General features: G+C 30.0%; 1 protein-coding gene across 1 annotated transcript; it reads left to right on the plus strand.

The window, feature by feature from the left end:
• Positions 1–18,156: 18,156 nt before the first annotated feature.
• On the plus strand, positions 18,157–20,710 carry LOC134701647 (uncharacterized). The gene is made up of 3 exons (XM_063562785.1): positions 18,157–18,262; positions 20,323–20,546; positions 20,672–20,710. Exons 1-3 carry the CDS (start codon positions 18,157–18,159, stop codon positions 20,708–20,710), a joined length of 369 nt encoding a protein of 122 aa, XP_063418855.1.
• The last annotated feature ends 6 nt before the right edge of the window (positions 20,711–20,716 follow it).

Raw genomic sequence — 20,716 nt, forward strand, 5'->3', positions numbered from 1 at the left:
AGGACTATATATAACGCAACACGATGCAAGTATCAGAACATTGCTACTATCTATCAAATAAAATAACTGAGACAGTTCTTTGCATAACACAATACGATAAAGGTTTTAGAACATTGCAACTATCTTCCAATTGAAATAACTGAGACATGACAGTATATAACACAACATGATGCAAGTATCAGAACATTGCTACTATCTATCAAATGAAATAACTGAGACAGGACTACACATAACACACCATGATAAGGGTGTAAGAACATTGTTTCTATCTTCCATTTGAAATTACTCAGACGGGACTATATATAACACAACACGATGCAAGTATTAGAACATTGCTACTATCTATCAAATGAAATAACTGAGACAGTTCTATACAAAACACAATATGATAAATGTATTAGAGCATTAATATTTTCTATCAAGTGCAACATATAGGACAGAGATATACACAGCAAAGCATTATATAGGTCTCAAAATTTTACTTATCTGGTTCACCATTTGCTTTTGTTTTGGGGGAGGGATATCTCAGCCTTAAAGAATAGTAACAGAAGTGTTGTTATTTGTTGATATAATCATGATAACAGATGGCTGAAAATTATTCTGAAGAACAGAAGTTATGCATTTGATTTGCGTGTCCGTTATTTTTTAGTTAGTGAAAATTAAGCAAATTAAATATGAGTTACATGTGATACCTGTCCACAAAAAAAAGCTATGGTTATGTACAACACATAATCTGAAATAAATTAAATATGTTTTCCCTGGATCGCCACCTGAGAACATTTAAACATTAAGATCCTTGATGAATTATAATACAATTTTACTATCATTCTATATATTCAAAAAGAAAGGTAAAAAAGTCGAAAGGGATATTAATATCATATTATACATAAGTAAAAAGAACTATCTGACAAACCGTTTCAAAACAAAAAAAATAAAACTTACAAATCACATAGTTTTAAAAGTTTGACAAAATGCATATATTTTATATAGACTTACGTTCTTGTGAAAGGTAGAATTTCCATCCTTTCTCTGATAAGGACATCACGGAGTAGGTGAAGGGATCTGAGTGTAAAGTACACACTCTTGTCAGGTTGTTGTAAAAGAATGATAAACAACGCTTATCTGACAGACATTTTACACTGCATTCTACAAATCTTACATGGCAGACTCCAATGGCGTTCTCCACTTCGTACTTGTTGTCATATTCTGGTTTATGATGTGCTGAGATCAATCTTGTTTCACCTTTTACAGCAATGAACATCGTGTTCATAAATAGAACTGGAATAGATATATCCATTCTCGCCAGTACACAAATCATTTCAATATAATTGTTTTCAATAGTATGTACTTTAAATAGTATGTGGTTACTATGTGCTTACGTTATACGATGCGTATTAAGTGATGATTGGTCTGTTCTAACTAGCAAATGCAAGAAGCTATGATTTAAAAAAAAAGAAGAGATCGATTTTGTGACGCCTCTGTATTACTGGTAATTTGATTATCAAGAAATACAGATATAAGTATTAAATTTTGTTCTTTTGAGAGTTCATCGTGGAAATACAAATGATGACAACCACTAAGCTGATTTATTATTTTCAAATGACAAAATTTTAACACTTTCGAAAGGGGGGCTGATAAATGAGGATATTGTTATCAGGAACAATATTTCCATCATCAATCAGGTATTTAAAAAAATATCATAATTTCATTTGATTTCTGTATGCCAATGCAGGATCACATTTATTATCCGACAGTCCAATGAGGGGGACAAGGGGTTTAACTGTTATGCTGTTATGGGCCAATTAAATTCTTCGTTATCTATTATTTTGAAAATATATTTGCTGTTAGCTGTTATTGTCTTATTCTTTGTTAGCTGTTACTGGGCTTTTAGTTGTTTTGTTATCTGTTATGGCGATAATGTATTTGCTGTTAACTGTTATTGAAAATTGGAATGTTAGCATTTTATTACAGTCAATTTTCGGTATAAATTGAAGATCATTGGCCATTGGGGTTTATATAACACTACTTATATGTTTGTCCCGTATTCAGAGATGGATCCCATTAACATATACCCATCACAGAGGTGAGGTACAGGACAATTCAAGTATATCTTATGATTATCCTTTGTAATAAATTCCATTTTTTTACGAATGTGTATTCAAAATTATCTTATTTGTTTGTATGAGAATAATGTACCTTGTTTCCCGTCCGAAAATATTTAATTCAAACAATTCTTGATATGACAAAAAGGAAAACATATGGCCAGGAATATCTGCCAAGGATCTCAACTAAGGACTAGGTTCTAACAACCACTTAACCTTTTATATAATATGGTACATTCACTGTGATTCTTTTCAAAGCAGAACCAAATGCATTTTACAATGAAAGTGCCAACCATGTACTTGGGTCAGAAGCTGCACATTACTCATTACAACCAAATATTTATTTCGTTTCAAGACATTGTTTCAAGACTTAACTATGTATTCTACTTACTAGTTAACTTGGTACAATAAAAAACCTCAGCTGATAAAAAAATGTTCAAATAAGGCCTTTGAAAATAGTGGAATAAATTGCTTTTAGAGTGTCAAAATTCGTTCGAAGTACTTGATAGATTGCATGCTTATAATTGGTGCTTTTGATTTTTCTACCCAATATACCACTTTGCCTCATAGCCTCAAAAGTCAGAATATCTAAACTCTTTTATGTCATCTTTTTTATTAGCAAAAAAGGGAGCTTCAGTCAATATATATAAACAATACACCAACGTTTCATGAGAACTGCTGAAAGCATTTTTAAGTTATTTTTGAAAACTAGAAAAAAAAACCTTTATCCAATGAATAAAATCCCTTAACTCAATAACATAAAATCGAAAATTAATATCAATCGAAAGGGAGTTTACAACAATAGATATACACATTTCAGTAAAGTTTCACGAGAACTGCTGAAAACGTTTTGTGTTAATGTCTGAAAACTGGAAAATTCCCCCTTCCCTTTTTAATTAACTAAACCTGTTAACTAGGAAACGTAAAATCTAAAATTTATAAAAAATGAAATTAACCTCATTTTAATAGATATAAACAATTAACCAAAATTCGTTGCTTTGTGAAAGCATTTTTGAGATATAATCAGAAAACTGAAGAAAAAAAATACCAATTTAATTGAATAAAAACCCATTACCCAGAAACTTAACATCTAAATTTATAAAAAAAAAAAAGGGGAGCTCAAGTCAATAGATATAAACAATTTCCCAAAGTTAAATGCAAATTGGTTCAAGAGTTTTTGAGTTAATGTCCGACATGTAGACAACAGACGGACAACAGTATATCATAATACGTTCGAGCGCATAAAAAATATAAAATATTGAGTGGTAATTTAAACACATTCTAGATACATAAATTAATCATAGAAAATATAATGCATTACAAAGGATTATATCCGTAATAAGAAATACTGATTTGTCAAAGAAAGAATTATTTTAATATTTCATTTACTGTTATCTGTGTTTGTCCATTTTAATTCCTTGTTATCTGTTATGAGCCAAATCAATTTGCTGTTTTGCTGTTATTGGGACCCCCTTGCCCCCTCTCTCCAATAATCCTACATTCCCAAAGTCCGACAGTCATATAAAACGACTGCCTCATATTCTGTCAGTCCTTCAATCCGACAACCCGATAATCGTACGCGCAGTCACTTGTCTCTAAAAGAATATGCCTATAAAAACGTGGAACGTTTGTTAATTGATAATTTTTTTTCATACAGAACATTATCAGAATAGACAGTGTGTAAACCATGTAAACGTGTATATATGTACTGGTAATTTTCTCCGTTATCCTGTGAACCTCTTAAGTTTTACCAGCTGCGGAGGAATCCACGTACCCTTCCTATCAGGAGTAATGGAGATTGACAACTATATGTACAGTGTTAACAAACCAATACTGATTTTCCCTGTATAACTTTCTTAAATTTGCAGAATTTATCGCTGTTTCAACAAGGACGTATTTTCATAGTTATACGTCCTTTCTTTTCAAATACAGAAATACTTTATGAGTTAATTTACAAACACTTTTGTTTGTTATACATTTTTATCAGTCGTCTGTTGTTCTATAAAGTAAAGACGATATTGGTTACAATGCTAACTGGTATTGCATATATCTAAATATCTAAATAAATATCAAATTAGTTATATAGTATAAACCAGTATTTTACATTAAAATGTTATAAGTTATGATCGGTTTTAGAATGTATCGGAATTCTTATACATTTTGCTTTCGAATACAATCGATAAACAATACAAAAAGCAAATGGAATAAGGACGTACGTCACATACAATGAGCATGATAAATGAAAGCAATATTGGAATACAATTACTGATTTGATTTGATTTTAAGTGTTTTAACGCCACTTCTGAGACCCGCTTTTGGCTTTTTCGAGGCTAGTTTGTGATGGCGGAAGAAGCTGGAGTACCGCGAGAAAACAAACAACCTTCGAAAGGAAAAGTTACAATCCAAGTCAATTAAGATTGGAGTCGAATGCACCTGCACGAGTGGTGTTCGATCTCACACCTCTCAGTGTTAACTGGCTAGTGATTACAGTAGTAACTATTTAGACCACTTAACTATTGAAGACGCCTACAATTACTAATATTTTTCATGTTTATGGTCGGCTTACTAAAATTTCTCTTTTCTGCACCAATGCAGTTCAATAATGCTCTTATTGTATTTAAATATATATTAACAGCTATTTAAAACACATAACAAACGTTGTTCTTGACAGCTTTAGACAGAAGACAGGCAATATAAATGATAAAACACAGCTGGAATAATTATTTTTGAATGACATTTGAAATATTTTCTGTGGCATGATAATTGAGGGTATTGGTTTCAGTAACAATATTTTCTTCTGCATATTATATATCTTTAAAACAATTTATAATTTCAATGTGCGACCAATTTTTGAATCTTAAACCATTTACCGGTCAGGAGTCTTAACCGCTTGAAAAAAAATGAGGACGGTGAACTTCTTTTCGAAAATACTTCGGAGCTCAGTAACTTTCGAATTGTAATGCAAGTCAATTGACAAATATATGTTGCTAAAAAAAACATTCCACAATTGTTGTTAAGGTGGTACCTAACACTACAGGGAGATAACTCCGTAAAGTCATCTAAACATTTTAATTACGTTGTGTTGTAAAGAGAATGTTAAGCTTCTCTATGATCAAAATTGGTATTTGTCAAACTGCTATATAACCAGTGTAATTTTTCTGACAAAACGGTTGGTTCAAAATTTTTGAATTTTTTATATTTTTGATAAAGGGTCAAAGTAAATACATTGTCAAAATTTAATGAAAATTAAACGAGCCAAATTAATTTTAGTGAAAGTGTTGGGTACCACCTTAAATGACTATTGAATCATTTCGAGTATATTCATCGATTGTTTATCTAACTAGAAATTAGCGCACAGTTTTTTTTTTGTACAGTGAAACCCGACTAAACCGAATCCTGTTTAAACCGAAACCTGTATCAACTAAACATGCTTGTAAGCACCGTCATATCAAACTTTGTGCGTTGTGAACTTGATAAAACCGAACATCGGCCAAAACCGATCAACATTTTTAAAAGTCCTGAAGAGGTTCGGTTTAAACAAGTTTCAGTGTTTCATAAAACGCATTTAAAACCTTGCAGCCCTATTTGCTTGTTATGATTCGACAGTATTATAGTATTTCGACTTTTAAAGATTGAAAAGGTCTTCTAAGATTGAGATGCATTTCTTCGATAAAATCAGGTATGAAAATTATCGATATTTTTTCCTCAGTTATCTCAATATAAACATAAATTATATAAATTGAAATCCCAGATTTGATTACAGATGCAGGAAAAGCCAACGTGTTATAATATAGACACCGTAAAATTGTACTCTGAACAATTTGGTTTTTTTTTCATTTGTAACAAACAAATATTTTGACATGAGGTTTTATTATAGAAAAATTATCTTACTTTAGAAACATTAATTTCATAAAGTTTTATTTTGACATAAAGTAAATCGTCCCACGTCTGGCATAATATCATCAATTATGTATAGCTTATTTAGTTGACACAAAACGATATCCCGGAAGCTTCATTTTAATTCTCAATTGGTAACACTATGGTTCACAAGAAGATTTGTTTGCATTCCTCATCTTCACCAAAAATTAAAAAAACATTTGGAAACAAAATATCAAATTTCCGCTTTATAGAAAAACCACAACATAACTGCATTAAATTGTTGTTCTTTAAAAATATATAATTGATTAAAAATCTTTTTTAGCACTTTTATACTAAGGTGGATTATCAGATCAAGTTTAAGTCGTCGCTGGACGTAATATTTTTGTTTTTGTTTTAATATCTGTTGCTTCATTCTTGAGAATGAATTTCCCTCGTCTTACGGCTCGCGAAATTTAATATTCTCTCGACTGGTATTTTTTTTTCGCAAATACCACTCCTTAACATGATATATCTGTTTACCAGTGCATTTTAATGGAAGTGTAGTTGATATTTAAAAAAACAACAAATAAACAGCCAAAATAATGAAAAAAGATAATGTATATCCATATATGTATAAAACACAATAGGTTGGATCAATTAAACATATATTAGATAGCCAAACAGAAAGTAGAAGTGAAGCATTTCTATGACTCATCCTGTGTCAGCAAAAAATAGGAAAGTATTATGGTTTCTCAAAGACAGCTGACACCAGGGGGCGATACCATAGGCATGAAAAATGTGTGTAAATGTCTCTTTTTTACATGTACCAAAAGCAAACAAAAAAGCATCATACGTTACTTCAATGCAGTTGATCCCAGGGGACGATTCCTCAAGGTTATAAAGTACTAAATGAATAAATATTTAGTAGTATATTTTACAAATTAATTCTTTTTTTTTCCCTTTTAATCGGTTAGTAAATTTGTGATGTTCAGATGAATAGATTTTTCTGTGTCCAATCAAACACACACACACAGATTATTTTTCAAATAATCTGCACTAACAACTGACTAAGGAAGATGTTTGCATAACAAAATACATTTTATTCAACATTTTTTGCACTGAATTTAAACAGCCAGACATTTTTTTTTTTGACTGCTCATATTTTTAAAACAAGAGTTATATTTTGCAATACTACATTTGTACTAGCTAACATACAATTTCTATCATCCTCAAATATGTTGCAATCAAAACTGAAAATGAGCCTCATGTTGTATTAGAAGAACATGTATGACATGTATTACCTATATTGTGTTAATTTCGGGAATACACTTATATCTACCTAATTCTATTTGTACACGTTATTTAGTAGAACTTTTTCTATTTTCAACATTCGTGACCAATGTAAGACATTTTCAAAAACGAAATTCGTTTTATATAACAGGTAGATTTCAGTTTACTGTCTGGAAATTTTATCTATTTGCTTTTTTTCCAACAGTAAATTAACAATATTGATAGCTGGGATTGTATATATTTCTTAAATTTGAATAAGAAATCACAAAATGGAGCATTTATGGCATTTGCGAAGTATATTGAAACTTACATTTATTGAACCATACCACGATGCTTTATTCATGTGATGTAGTGTCTATGATTGTGTATATGTTCTCACAGGGTAAACCGGAATATAATATTTCAAAAGATATATCTTTCTTCTTACACTTAGAGGAAAAAGAATTAGAAAACCCCCATATTTCGATCCCATGTAATAAAATAGGTTTAACAGTGTGATCACAAACATCAATCCTTTTTTTTTGTACATCATGAAGTGACAAAAGATCTTTCCTTTATTTCAAATAAGATCCAAAGATTTTTTTGTATAGTTTATGTTGAGCATAACTGAAAGATCCAGATGAGCTTAAATATCAAATTAGGTATTTGTATGTTGAAACACATTCCAGATTTATATTTTGAAACTCATTCCAAATTTATATTATGAAACACATTCAAGATTTATATTCTAAAATTTGAATATCTGTTTTACTTGTCTGTCTGCTTTGTTGAAAATCAGAACCTTTGTTTTAATAATTTTTACATTAAGATACCAATCTTTGCAAAATTTTTCAAGCATTCCAAGCTTTTCCTGTAGTCCATCAGCTAATGTAAATTATACAACAGTATCATCGACATACATTAAACAATGTAAATATTTGTCATTTACATGAACTGGGTTTCTAGTATCTGACAAATATCTGGGCAAATCATTTATAAATGTTTTGAATAAATCAGAACAGAGGTCGTCACCTTGTTTAACTCCAATATCTAATTGGGAAAAATCACTTACTTGATATTGAATTTTGACACATAACTTGCTAATTTCATACATACTCATAATAATGTTATAGAAATAAGACCAAACCCAAATATCTAGACAGTTTGAAATAAACACATGATATGCAGTTCTAGTTTTCATTGTGAATCCAGTTTGACTATCATGTATAATATCATGTTCTTGAAGAAATTTAGCCAGTCTTATACTTAATAATGTTGTAAAAACCTTTCCAATTCTATTTGTTATTTTCATTCCTCTATAATTAGGGTCACTTGTATCGTTGCTTTTGAAAAATTGGTGTAATTTAACTTCAGTTCAAGATGTTGGGTAAATACATGAAGACATACTTGTTTAAAATATCTATTGAAAACTTTTGAAAAGGAAAGTCTGTCCATTCTTTATATTATTATTATTATTATTAATGTTATCCAAGCCTGATGATTTATTGCATTTTAAGTGTGAAATGCCTTTAGATATTTAAGACTCAGTTAGAACAGAGTCAGTCTCGTTGAAACATGTTGAGTTTTCTAACTGTTTCAGGTTTTTTTTACATAGCTATGTATATCTACTTAGAAATGTGATATATCAAAGTTAACGGTTGTACTCCACATTTTCTGTGTGTTTCATTTTTCCCCCTGAAGTTCATTTACAATGATTTCAAGTATATAGAAAATATATATGTTTTGTAATAGTATTGACAAATCTACCATTGTACCCCAATGTTAACTTTGAGCCAACTAGAGGCAGCTTCTTTTCAATAACTGAAACATTTATCTTCAGTTGTTCTCTGAACAATTATTTTTTAATTTTATAAACTTTTATTTTGACATGAATTTTAATCGTCCAACGTCTCTCCAATTATCATCAATTATGTATAGCTTATTTAGATGACACTTGAAACGATATCCCGGAAGCTTTGATTTTAAATTCGGTCGACCTGATGCATACATCAAAAAAGAAACATTTGGATACAAATCAAAATAATTCTGCCTTATAGAAAGAAAAAAAACCATCACATTATTGTTTCATTACGTGATGGTTTTTTGAAAATAAATAATATTGTATACATATCTATTTTAGAACTTTTATTTTCAGTTTCATTATAAGAGTGACAGATCATGAATGTTTGCTGCACGAACTTTTTGTTGTTGTTGTAATAGAAGACTAAGCATTGGGTTCATTCAGCATTTAATTACAATGTCCGCATCTTTAAATTAATTATATGGCCCAAAATCGGTAGGATAAAATATTCTACAAATGAGAGGTCTAGCTAGCTTCAAACCTAGATGTAATCCATCATTTTCGTCATAGTATAACTATGCGTACCACTTTGTACATGCAGACTGTACAACGCATTTAGATATTCATGGAAATTTCAATGCACATTGAACGACAAATTTATGTGACGTATATAATTTTTCTGACGTCAGACACTCAAATCAATCAATGTGTTCGTAGATAGTAGATGTTGTTGTGTCCTGTTAAATTGTTATACGTTGTTATACGATGATGACTGATGTTCCCATATTTTGACTATTTTATTGATTGTGACTGTTTATTTAACGCATCATGTAAATGTAACGGAATTTGATGAGACTGTTATTAAAGTGAGAGGGTTAGCGCTATAGAACCAGGTTTAATCTACCATTTTCTACATTTGAAAATGCCTGTACCAAGTCAGGAATATGACAGTTCTTGTCCATTCGTTTTTGATGCGTTTTGTTTTTTGATTTTGCCATGTGATTATGGACTTTCCAAATTGATTTTCCTCTGAGTTCAGTATTTTTGTGATTTTACTTTTTTCCATGTGACAATATGTGTACAAACACACACACTACATGTAATATTATGTTTTCGATAATTTTTATCCTCAACATAAAAAGTGAATTTCATGACATTTGCAGATGTATTGACACCCTTACCTTTCAAAACGTTCAATATGTATGATGAAACAATAATATGTTTTATGACAGGCTGTGAATCCATTTTCTCTTATTATATAAAGACTTACTTCTCGGCGTTAAATAATTTATATATTCCCTTCCTTATTCCAGTATACTGCATGAATTTATATATATATCTGTTTGCATTTCTATAAATAGCTAGATGTACCAGAAAGTATCACCTGAATGAAACTGAAAGCAAAGACACTTCAGATATCTTTAAATCAAAATTTAAAAGATTTATTTTGGTTTGAAGAAAGGATACTATATGATTTGATTAAATTTGTAATAAGATAGTATTTTTCTATTAACATTTGATTAACATCGGTCGATATAGAAACACGGTAGTTTTTTTCACCGTTTTAAACAAACAACGAATTTAATTACTTGCTTATTTAACATAGACAATCAAAAACTAAACATCAAATACCTAACACAAAACGGGGGTTTATCGCAGGAAACCCAAAGGATTGGAAAGATAGTTCCTGCTACACATGTGGTACACATTTTGTTCAAATCTGCAAATTTATTTATCAGATCGCATTCAAGAACGGGATTGCAGTTGAATAAATGTGAGCATTTCATTTCAGGTAGGCGGTAGTTATCGACTTTTTCCACATTATAACCACTTTAAACTGTTGTAAGCATCATTGTTATCATATAAATAATAAGGAATGATACGAAAATTAAAAAATAAATGCTCGCCAGTAACTTTTTAAAAACATGTAATTTGCCATCTCATAACAAAACTTCTAACTGTTTCAGTTTTTTTTTACATAGCTATGTATATCTACTTAGAAATGTGATATATCAAAGTTAACGGTTGTACTCCACATTTTCTGTGTGTTTCATTTTTCCCCCTGAAGTTCATTTACAATGATTTCAAGTATATAGAAAATATATATGTTTTGTAATAGTATTGACAAATCTACCACTGTACCCCAATGTTAACTTTTAGCCAACTAGAGGCAGCTTCTTTTCAATAACTGAAACATTTATCTTCAGTTGCTCTCTGAACAATTATTTTTTAATTTTATAAACTTTTATTTTGACATGAATTTTAATCGTCCAACGTCTCTCCAATTATCATCAATTATGTATAGCTTATTTAGATGACACTTGAAACGATATCCCGGAAGCTTTGATTTTAAATTCGGTCGACCTGATGCATACATCAAAAAGGAAACATTTGGATACAAATTAAAATAATTCTGCCTTATAGAAAGAAAAAAACCAGCACATTATTGTTTCATTACGTGATTGTTTTTTGAAAATAAATAATAAGGAATGATACGAAAATTAAAAAATAAATGCTCGCCAGTAACTTTTTAAAAACATGTAATTTGCCATCTCATAATCAACTTGATTTAGAAATCCCATTTTTCTGACACACAGAAACTCAAACTTTGAACTAAACTATAGTTTTCACACCTTAATTGTATGGTCCTCTGCTTGAGTTTTTCACATGAGCACAAATGGTTAAGATTGTTAACGTTAAAAAGATTGAACTCTTTTATCGTAATTTTTTTTTTCAACCGACAATACTTGTCATTTTCTAAATGTTAATCGAGCAGACTAAACGATATCTATAGAAATTTTAATTTTAAGTTCAATGGAATACATGGGTCTATGCCATTCTGATGGAGGTTTCCTCTCCGAGTTTATCACCAGCTTACTAGTCAGCACTTCTGTATTGACATGAACGATCAATATAATGGTCATTATTATAAATTTGTCCAATCCTCCACAATATAGGGCTCGACACCTTAATTATCACTGACATATTAGAACCCTAATTTAACCCTCTTTACTCTGCTACTTGCAGGACTATTTTACACTCTTTTTTGACAATTCTAAGAAAATATTTTACACTATGTTTTAATGTATATCGTTTGTGTGTGTTCGCCAGTATGCTAAGTCGTTTGTCACAAATTTTGAGTCTGCCCTTTCCCTCTGTCAACACAGCAAACACAAATTTTCAATCGACAAACAGACTTAAATAACATCGATTAACTGGGTTTAAAGAGCATAATAGACAAAATATTGAAAAGGATCGATATGATATACGATCGCAAGTCCACTGACTGTACATACATAGCATTATATGTTTATGCAACATGTAGAAATTACATTATCCATTTTTGAGTTATGTCTCTTTGTGTCGAGTTCAGTTAAGAAAAATAGATTGTGAAAATCAACACAAAAAGAAAACGATAATTTGTATAATCAACATTTCTAAAAGTATTATTTAAAAGTAATTCAAAATATGATTCTTTTCATTCTGGTAATTAATATTTGAGTCAATTGTTATCAAAGGTACCAGGATTATACTTTAATACAACAGACGCGCGTTTCGTCTACATAAGACTCATCAGTGACGCTCAGATCAAAATATTTATAAAGCCAAACAAGTACAAAGTTGAAGAGCAATGAGGACCCAAAATTCCTTAAAGTTGTGCCAAATACGGCTTAGGTAATTTATTCTTTGGATAAGAAAATCCTTAGTTTTTCGAAAAATTCAAAGTTTTATAACAAAAAATTTATAAATTGGACCATATAATTGATATCCATGTCAACACCGAAGTGCTGACTACTGGGCTGGTGCTACCCTCAGAGACGAAACGTCCAACAGCAGTGGCATCGACCCAGTGGTGTTAATAACTACCCAAATGTACCAGGATTTTAATTTAATACGTCAGATAAAACTGTTCACTCTATTGTTGTTGTTTTTGTTTGTAGTTTTAAATATAATTCTGTTGTGTTACTTGGAGAATACGATATTCTAAAATATACTGTTCAAATGTAAATAAGATCTTTTGGATCTATCAACCTGGGATTGTTTATTTGCTGTTATTTATTGGCCTAACATAGATGACTTTTATGCTTCTTTCGAAGGCAGATTGTGAGCGCAAATGAACGGTGACCCCATTTTTTTATTTTATTTTTCTATTAACTATAAGATAAAGTTCATTTATAGAAAAAAATAGAGAAATCCTATATAAATGATTTTAACCCGCAAACCCCCTTTAAGTTAAGATTGTTGTTTATCCAACATTGAACTTTTGATGTCGTCCTTTGCAAAACTACCCATTCCAATCAACCACCGCATTAACAGTATGCATTCAATTACATATTCATGAATCAATAATATTACAGATTTTTCAAAAGAAAATATCTAGCAGTCACAGTTAATATATTAGACTCATTAAGGTTGTCTTATAATCAAAAATTCTATAATTGCAGTAGATCCTATTGGATAATACTGCTGTCAATGTAGTTGTTAAATATACCCCGCGTTTCATTATGTAATTGAAAATTCGAATTCGATTAAGGATCGATTTATCTTGTTATAATATTTTGCAACTCGGTTCTAGGGTAGTATTGGTTTATTTCGTCATCTTTAATAGTAAAGTAGCAGAGAACAATATGTTTTTTCAATCAAGTCAGCTAAATTAACTGTAAAGTTCAATCCAGTCAGCTAATTTTACTGTAATGTTTAATCAAGTCAGCTAAATTTACTGTAGTGTTTAATCAAGTCAGCTTAATTTACTGTAATGTTTAATCAAGTCAGCTTAATTTACTGTAATGTTCAATCAAGTCAGCTTAATTTACTGTAATGTTCAATCCAGTCAGCTGAATTTACTGTAATGTTTAATCAAGTCAGCTAAATTTACTGTTATGTCCAATCAAGTCAGTTTAATTTACTGTAATGTTTAATCAAGTCAGCTAAATTTACTGTAATGTTCAATCCAGTCAGCTAATTTTACTGTAATGTTTAATCAAGTCAGCTAAATTTACTGTTATGTTCAATCAATTCAGCTAAAATTACTGTAATGTTTAATCGAATTAGCTAAAAATTACTATAATGTTCAATCAAGTCAGCTAAATTTACTGTAATTTTAATCAAGTCAGCTAAATTTACTGTTATGTCCAATCAAGTCAGCTAAATTTTCTGTAATGTTTAATCAAGTCAGCTAAATTTACTGTTATGTTCAATCAAGTCAGCTAAATTTACTGTAATGATTAATTAAGTCAGCTAAATTTACTGTTATGTTTAATCGAGTCAGCTAAAATTACTGTAATGTTCAATCAAGTCAGCTAAATTTACTGTAATGTTTAATCAAGTCAGCTAAATTTACTGTAATGTGCAATCAAGTCAGCTTAATTTACTGTAATGTTTAATCAAGTCAGCTGAATTTACCGTAATGTTTAATCAAGTCAACTAAATTTACTATAATGTTTAATCAAGTCACATTGATTTACTGTAATGTTCAATCAAGTTAGCTAAATGTACTGTAATGTGCAAATCAAGTCGGTTTAAATAACTGTAATGTTTAATCAAGTCAGCTAAATTTACTGTTATGTCCAATCAAGTCAGCTTAATTTACTGTAATGTTTAATCGAGTCAGCTAATTTTACTGTAATATTCAATCAGGTCAGCTAAATTTACAGTAATGTTTAATCGAGTCAGCTTAATTTACTGTAATGTTTATTCAAGTCAGCTAAATTTACTATAATGTTTAATCAAGTCAGCTAAATTTACTGTTATGTTCAATCAAGTCAGCTAAATTTACTGTAATGACTAATCAAGTCAGCTAAATTTACTGTTATGTTTAATCGAGTCAGCTAAAATTACTGTAATGTTTAATCGAGTCAGCTAATTTTACTGTAATGTTTAATCGAGTCAGCTAATTTTACTGTTATGTTCAATCAAGTCAGCTAAATTTACTGTAATGACTAATCAAGTCAGCTAAATTTACTGTTATGTTTAATCGAGTCAGCTAATTTTACTATAATGTTTAATCAAGTCACCTTAATTTACTGTAATGTTTAATCAAGTCAGCTAAATTTACTGTAATGTTTAATCAAGTCAGCTAAATTTTCTATAATGTTTAATCAAGTCACCTTAATTTACTGTTATGTCCAATCAAGTCAGCTAAATTTACTGTAATGTTTCATCAAGTCAGCTGAATATACTGTAATGTCCAATCAAGTCACCTTAATTTACTGTTATGTCCAATCGAGTCAGCTAAATTTACTGTAATGTTTAATCAAGTCAGCTAATTTTACTGTTATGTTCAATCAAGTCAGCTAAATTTACTATAATGTTTAATCAAATCACTTTGATTTACTGTAATGTTCAATCAAGTCAGCTAAATTTACTGTAATGTGCAAATCAAGTCAGCTAAATTTACTGTTATGTTCAATCAAGTCAGCTTAATTTACTGTAATGTTTAATCGAGTAAGCTAATTTTACTGTAATGTTCAATCAGGTCAGCTAAATTTACTGTAATGTTTAATCGAGTCAGCTTAATTAACTGTAATGTTTATTCAAGTCAGCTAATGTTTAATCCAGTCAGCTAAATTTACTGTTATGTTCTATAACGTCAGCTAAATTTACTGTAATTATTAATCAAGTCAGCTAAAATTACTGTAATGTTTAATCGAGTCAGCTAAAAATTGCTATAATGTTCAATCAAGTCAGCTAAATTTACTGTAATTTTAATCAAGTCAGCTAAATGTACTGTTATGTTCAATTAAGTCAGCTCAATTTACTGTAATGATTAATCAAGTCAGCTAAATTTACTGTTATGTTTAATCGAGTCAGCTAAAATTACTGTAATGTTCAATCAAGTCAGCTAAATTTACTGTAATGGTTAATCAAGTCAGCTAAATTTACTATAATGTGCAAATCAAGTCAGCTTAATTTACTGTAATGTGCAAATCAAGTCAGCTAAAATTACTGTAATGTTCAATCAAGTCAGTTTAATTTACTGTAATGTTTAATCAAGTCAGCTAAATATACTGTTATGCAACTGACTAATGTGAATTTTCACTGAACGCATAAATGGTAATTATTTTACAAACAAATATTATTTTTGCCTGATTTGCAATGCTTTTTAAATTCAAGTATTAAGGGGAGGTACCTCTGAAATAGTACATTTGCTTAAGGGATCTACATGAAACTTTGTTATTTTAAGTTTTAGCAGGAAACAAAAATTGTGACCCTTTTTTTAAAAAATGATATGTCATTGACATGGACATTTCCGTTTTAACAAAATTAATAGGTTTCCGAATTCTCTTTAATTAGATACTGTGGATTCATAAATATACGTTGGAGACCAATTTTCGAGTTTTCGTGGGTACAAGGGAACCACGAATTTAAATATTTAACGATTTACAAGTTTTTTAAAAGTGTATAGTATGCAAACTTTGCCAAAACCACGAAATTAAATATCCACGAAAATGCGATCCACGAAAATCCACGAAAATTCAATCCTCAATCCACGAAAATTGGTACCTACGATAATGAATGAATCCGCAGTACGGTATTTTGTAATCATATTAAAAAAAAATTACACCTAAATAGGTATAAGGTCGAAATGATGACGCGATGCAAACTATCATTTTTGTTCTTCATTACCTTTTTTTTTAATTAACTCATTCTTAAAAAATCGTCTTTAAACAGCAAAACGAATGTACCGATTCATATTTATTTATCTATATCATTAAATTGAGGTTAACATTTCAAATAAACGTCTGTGTACGAAATTTCGAGAAATCACATATTTAAGTGATAAACAGATTTTTAAGGTTCGTTTTATACAACGATAAACATCTGTAACTTTATATAAAAATCAAATTAAATGAACGTTTTAAAATGTTCTAATGTTTCTAGCTGGATTTAAAGGAGCACTAGCTACGAGATATATAAAAAATCTTAAGTATGATTTTTTTTATTCAATCATTAATGAAAGTAAAATAGTGAAATAATAATTCTATTTTAGCAGCTAAAATGGTTCAGTTTTGTCAAATTAAGCTAATACAAATTGATACTGAATTATTCACTTGCAAGTGAATAACTCGACCTCATTAAACCTGTATTCATGTGAACTAAAATTTAACCCCGTAGAAAGAGATAAAATAACGCATGCATTGTCCGTGTATGGTTATTTAAAGGAAAAGTATGTCAACATTGAAAGTGAAACAAAGGTAAATATTTTGATTGACTGATTCGATCCACAAAAAAATCATCCTTATGTAGGAACAAACGACGATAAACATAAATTTTCAATCTATAATACAAAATTTAGTAGACCTATAAAAATCCAACTGCACGAGTTGCTTAATCTATTTATATCTATGTGTATGTTTACATCGTTTATATGGTCATAGACGGTCAACTGGAATTTAATTAGATGTCTTCCTTGCTAAACTTCACACGAAACGGAGCTAAATATTATTGAGACCATGGCCTGTAAATTGTTCATTTTATACTTTTGATAGTTTTGAAAAATGTTTTACATTGTTATAAATGAAATATGAGAATTTGAGTCAATTTGGTGAACACGAATTTGACAGCTAGTGCCCCTTTAAGCAAGAACCTCATTTTGATATACGTTTTTGACACATTCAAAAGCGTTTTGTCAATATACCGTCGGTTAACAAAACAGAAAATATTTATAGATAAAGTCACTGGTTTCAAATGTCTGAGACAATAATGTGTGCCTTCTAAGTTTATAGTATGATTCTTTACGTTTCAACAATTAATCAAAATTGGTTTTATTATAATGTCAAAACTGCTGGTCTTTTTTTCTGCACATTCCAAATGTTCTTTACGACGAATTAATTTGATGTTGTATGTTTTTGTTTTATTTAAGTTTGCATTTACTATATTTTTCCGATATACACAGGAATGCTTTGTAAATATGTTGTTGTATGATCATTAAAACTTTAATTCCCAAAAGGCAAAAAAAGCTCATCAAATATGCTGTATCAAGCCTTCATTGTTAAAAATGTTACCACGTAATTAATTAGTAAGCTTTAAATTGGTTCTAAAAGATCTCAATATTGGTCGACAATGTTCAATAATAGATGAACAGTGATTATATAAGGGGACATCTTTGATGTGAAGTTGCCATAAATGTTCAAAAGTTTACTGGAACGTATGAATATTGTGAATATGGTTTTTAAGACAGATCAGTGGTTTGGAGTTCTACTTTTATGTTCATCAACTTTTAAAGCTAGTGGTAAGTTGATTTTTTTATTTAGATATATATTTCACTCCAAAAATTTCATTTTTTAAATCAAATGTCACAAAAGAATTTTGATATTGTAACAATTCTTTAAATAACTTGTTTTAATTATTTACAATAGTAAAGTAAAGCCTTTAAAAAGAATAGAAAAATGAGCACAAGTGCACGTTCTAGAAAAAAAATCATAAATTGAATGTGAAATTCATGCTTGTTGTTGTTGCTTTTTCTTTGTCTTCATGCTTTTTTCGTGTATTTTAAGTCATTTGAATAGTGTTGCTTTAGAGCAACCTTCTAAAATCTACTCAGCTAGTTCAATAAAATATAATGACATGTGGTATAAAAGCCTCTATGAGAATCTTTCAACCGGAGACAACTTGACAAGAGAGGAACAACTAAAGATAAGAGTATACATTTTATCAATAAATACATTTCACACAGTTTAGTATTCAATACAAAAAAAGACAAACGAGTAGGTCCGGTAAGGGTCAATTTGGCCTCAAATTTCAGGTTCATCTGACGAATGATTTTTGACACTTTTTAAACTCTTGAGTATCTATTTCAGTTGATTCAATTAGTTTATATGAAAGATTTTATCTGATTAAGTAATTGAAAACGCTCAGATTCAAGCCTCAATATGAAAAATCTATCAAATATGCTAAAAAATTTCATTTTTCATATGTTTTTGTTAAAAATGAAAGTGGCCGCATCCGTGTTCATCCTCAACCTTTATATATGCTATGTATTCTCCATGTTATCATCAAATTCAACTTACATTTCAATATAATGAATGAACACACATGCTGCTACTTTCATTTAAGACGGGAACCTCAAATTTATCTAAAATGCTGAAATTGTGATATTTTAGTAATTTAGCATGACTAAATGATGATAGTACTCGATATATAGTATTTTCAAAACAGCCCATATTTATGTAGCAGACGCATTCTACTTTCCAATAAATAACTCAAAGTTTACATTTTAACAATTTTGTAAAACGGCTCTATGCCTTACTGGACCTACTCCTTTAAAAAAGTTTTGAGCATTCGACGGGTATTTTCTAAACAATAACCAAAACAAAATCAAACGATAGCAAACAACGTCAAACGTTGACTATAGATCCTTGCTTATGACAAACACATAGACAATATTACAGGGTTACACATATGTGAGCGTTTGTGTATCACCACAACAAACTCTTACTATCATTAGGTCAGTTTGAATATTGGGGAAAAAATATTTGCTTAATCATTATTTTATCAGATCGGTTGTTTATTTCTTATACTGTTTCGTTTCTCTTGCAATTTCTACCTATCTGATGAATAAAGATCTTTCCAACTGAGTATGGGAGAATAAACAAAATGAACTAGGAAACCCTGCAAAACATTCTGCATATAAAGCTAAACTAGGACAAGCAATGCTTTGAAAACTTGTGTGACAAGAACTTGTGTGACAAGTTTTTCAGCATAAAAAGTAGACCGCTAGAGTTTAATCTGATCTTATCGTACTTGTATCAATATAACTAGTGATGAAATGAGTAAAAACAATGTTTGATAAATATATTTATTAAAACATGCCCTTTTCATATAATCATATCACGCGTTAAATGCCCTTTTTCAGGATTGGCACCCTGCCCTTTTGAAATTCTAGCTAGAACACTGAAATCAAAAGACATTTTACATCCAAAATTAAAATATATAAAAAGGGAGCATTTAAAAGATATAAATCAAAGAACATATCAAATAGATATCCACAAAATAAAAGCTTGCTATCAGACAACTCAGAACGTACAAAAATTGCTATCAATTGAATACATCAAATGTCAAGCAATCCCTATTACCAAATCATGTATTGATATTACTAGTGTTTATCTATCTTAACCAAAAAAAATATTTTGTTGGTCTTTATGCCAATGGGTTTTACAGAAAGTAGCACCAGAATTATAGATAGTAAATGAATGCCTGATTGCATATGCACTTGATGCATTGTTTCTGTACCTATATTACCTATATGACACATATACAATATATGATGTAATTTATGTTTATATATTGAAGGTGTACAGATAACAACCAATGTATCAACAATGGTTGATCGTAATGTTAATGCACAGTCTGTAGCTGATAGCATGAACTACAATATTGACGTAAATAGATATAGCCTAGACCTTAATGGAATAACGTCCTTAGTGTTTGAAATAAACACATGCACGTGGGCACATGTTCTTCTGTCAAGTTCAGGTGTCAGAAACTCATCAGAACCATTTTATGATATTGCTTTTGTAAATTTCGATCATTTCGAATTGTTCATTATGTACTGCACAGATGATTCTGAAAAATTCAAATATAAAAAATTTGTCCACCAGATTAAAATGAACTGCACTATGTATCTACCATTCTGGATTAGTTGGGCAGGTGGAGACATTATATTCGGAACTGGGATTAACGTTAG

This window comes from Mytilus trossulus, unplaced genomic scaffold (genome assembly GCF_036588685.1).
Source record: "Mytilus trossulus isolate FHL-02 unplaced genomic scaffold, PNRI_Mtr1.1.1.hap1 h1tg000247l__unscaffolded, whole genome shotgun sequence".
In the NCBI taxonomy this organism is placed as follows: Eukaryota; Metazoa; Mollusca; class Bivalvia; order Mytilida; family Mytilidae; genus Mytilus; species Mytilus trossulus.